General features: G+C 42.5%; 2 protein-coding genes across 2 annotated transcripts in view; one reads left to right on the plus strand and one right to left on the minus strand.

The window, feature by feature from the left end:
• Positions 1-1,772, minus strand: part of LOC108747270 (angiotensin-converting enzyme-like) — a 70,465-nt gene that overhangs the window by 21,219 nt on the left and 47,474 nt on the right. The gene's annotated exons all lie outside the window — the stretch shown is intronic.
• The window catches only part of LOC108747280 (proline-rich protein 4-like), a 2,522-nt gene continuing 1,850 nt past the window's right edge, over positions 1,101-1,772 (plus strand). Inside the window, exon 1 of the mRNA XM_018484663.1 lies at positions 1,101-1,195. Within this exon, the coding sequence (XP_018340165.1) occupies positions 1,184-1,195 (12 nt within the window). The 5' untranslated portion in view covers positions 1,101-1,183. The remainder of the gene's footprint in view (positions 1,196-1,772) is intronic.

The following is a 1,772-nucleotide window of genomic DNA, read 5'->3' on the forward strand; positions in this document are numbered from 1 at the left end:
AAATCGAAATTTATCGTAGATAAATTAAAGAGTCTTGAAAAAAAAAAGAAAGGTATAAGAATAAAAACTTGGTCAGAATATACAATACAATTCTCCCATGTTCGATCAGACAACAGACCATGCATAGTTCACGGTAATAAAATACCAGGTTTCGCAAAACGTGCAATCGATTGCGCATTTCGATGATTGCGATTTAATCCCCCGGAAGGGTTTTGCCGATTTCCGTTCCAATCGCAAGGTACTTCTACTTCAAGGAACTACGACACACGCAGTAAAAGTTTAAAACTCGATTGGAGCGCACTTTAACCGCATTTCGAAACAGGAAAATCTCGGAATGAGAAAACGTCGTTAGATTGCGTCAGATGTAATCACCAAAATTAACGAAACTGGTTTTTTTTAACGAAATTTTATTAGACTCATATCGATGTATAAATCTCTTGTACGAGACATGGATGCCAACGGCAGAGTGACAGTCGACGAGAATTTGTTGAATTGAAACGCGTGTCGCGTTTCTATTCGATATATCCGGTATAGGCTGACAGATTTATCGGTTAATCGGTAAAACGGATTGTAACCCGTTAAGAACGGATTCTCGAAGCAAACGTTACGTGCAAAGAGAGACGAGTTTTAACGTACTGGATTAATCTGTGCATTCGCTCAAACTGGAAAAACACGCGGACACGATCGATGTCACGTCGGCAGCTTCCGACACCAAGGGGAGTCTACGACGGTGACGATTGGTATGTCCATCGTTTCTCAGAGAAAGTAACCATATATAAAACCAAAGTATAGCAAAGGCACCGGCGAAGATATGCGACGAGAGAGAGAAAAAAAAAAAAGAAGTCAGGCATCGCAAGCATGAGCATTCAACGAAGGAGGAAGAGAATAAAACCTGTTCGTTAAAGGAGGAGAAGAGTGTTTCTTCGTGGCTCGTGTATTTGTTAAGGGAGGGGAAGTGGGGCGTCTGTCCCAAAGGGGAGTGGTGGTCGCTCGGGACGGTGGGACCGTCGTCGTCGTAGCTGAACAAAGAGGTGTAACGTGGGGGTATACGACTTGGAGCCTCGGACCCGACGGGCCCCCGGGTGGCGAAGGCGAAAGTGTGCCGCGTATATAAGACCAGGGATCGACGGCAATCAGCATCCAGTTCACTCCTGGACGCACCCGGAACATCGCGAGAGCAAAAATGAGAATCCTGGTACGTCCACCGCCGTAGTCGACTTCGTTCGTCGACTTTTTTCGTCCTGGTGTCGCGTCGGGAAGTTCGTCCGAGAAGCCTCATACACCCGAAGAGGCCCGGGTAGATAACGCCGCCTGCGAGAAGTGAACGATGGAGAATCTTGGGATTAATCGGGGTGTGAATTGCTCGAGGGAGATCAAATGCGCAACTTTGTCGCAGTAGATACGGAAAATCATTACGGGATTTTCGCGAACAAGTTGCTCGAGGAGTGTACTCTTTTTTTAAACAAACGTTTCGTTATTTTATCAATGTCGGTTACACGATTTTTAAAGCGGATTCACTTTGCAGAGTGAACGAATTGTATTCGGTACATTTTATTGCAACATTTTTTCATTCTATTTATTTTTAAACTTGTTAAAATTAAAAAAAAATATATAATACATCGTGCGGTGATGTATTTGTGTATTTAATCTTATGGATTTATTGAAACGCGAGATGATAGGTGGTTGTTTATATTAATCTAGAATATTATTTAAAACGTACCTTCACATATATATATATAAAATTAATTGAACTTTTACATTTTGCACGCGAT

The sequence above is a fragment of the Trachymyrmex septentrionalis genome, unplaced genomic scaffold (genome assembly GCF_001594115.1).
Source record: "Trachymyrmex septentrionalis isolate Tsep2-gDNA-1 unplaced genomic scaffold, Tsep1.0 scaffold197, whole genome shotgun sequence".
NCBI lineage: Eukaryota > Metazoa > Arthropoda > Insecta > Hymenoptera > Formicidae > Trachymyrmex > Trachymyrmex septentrionalis.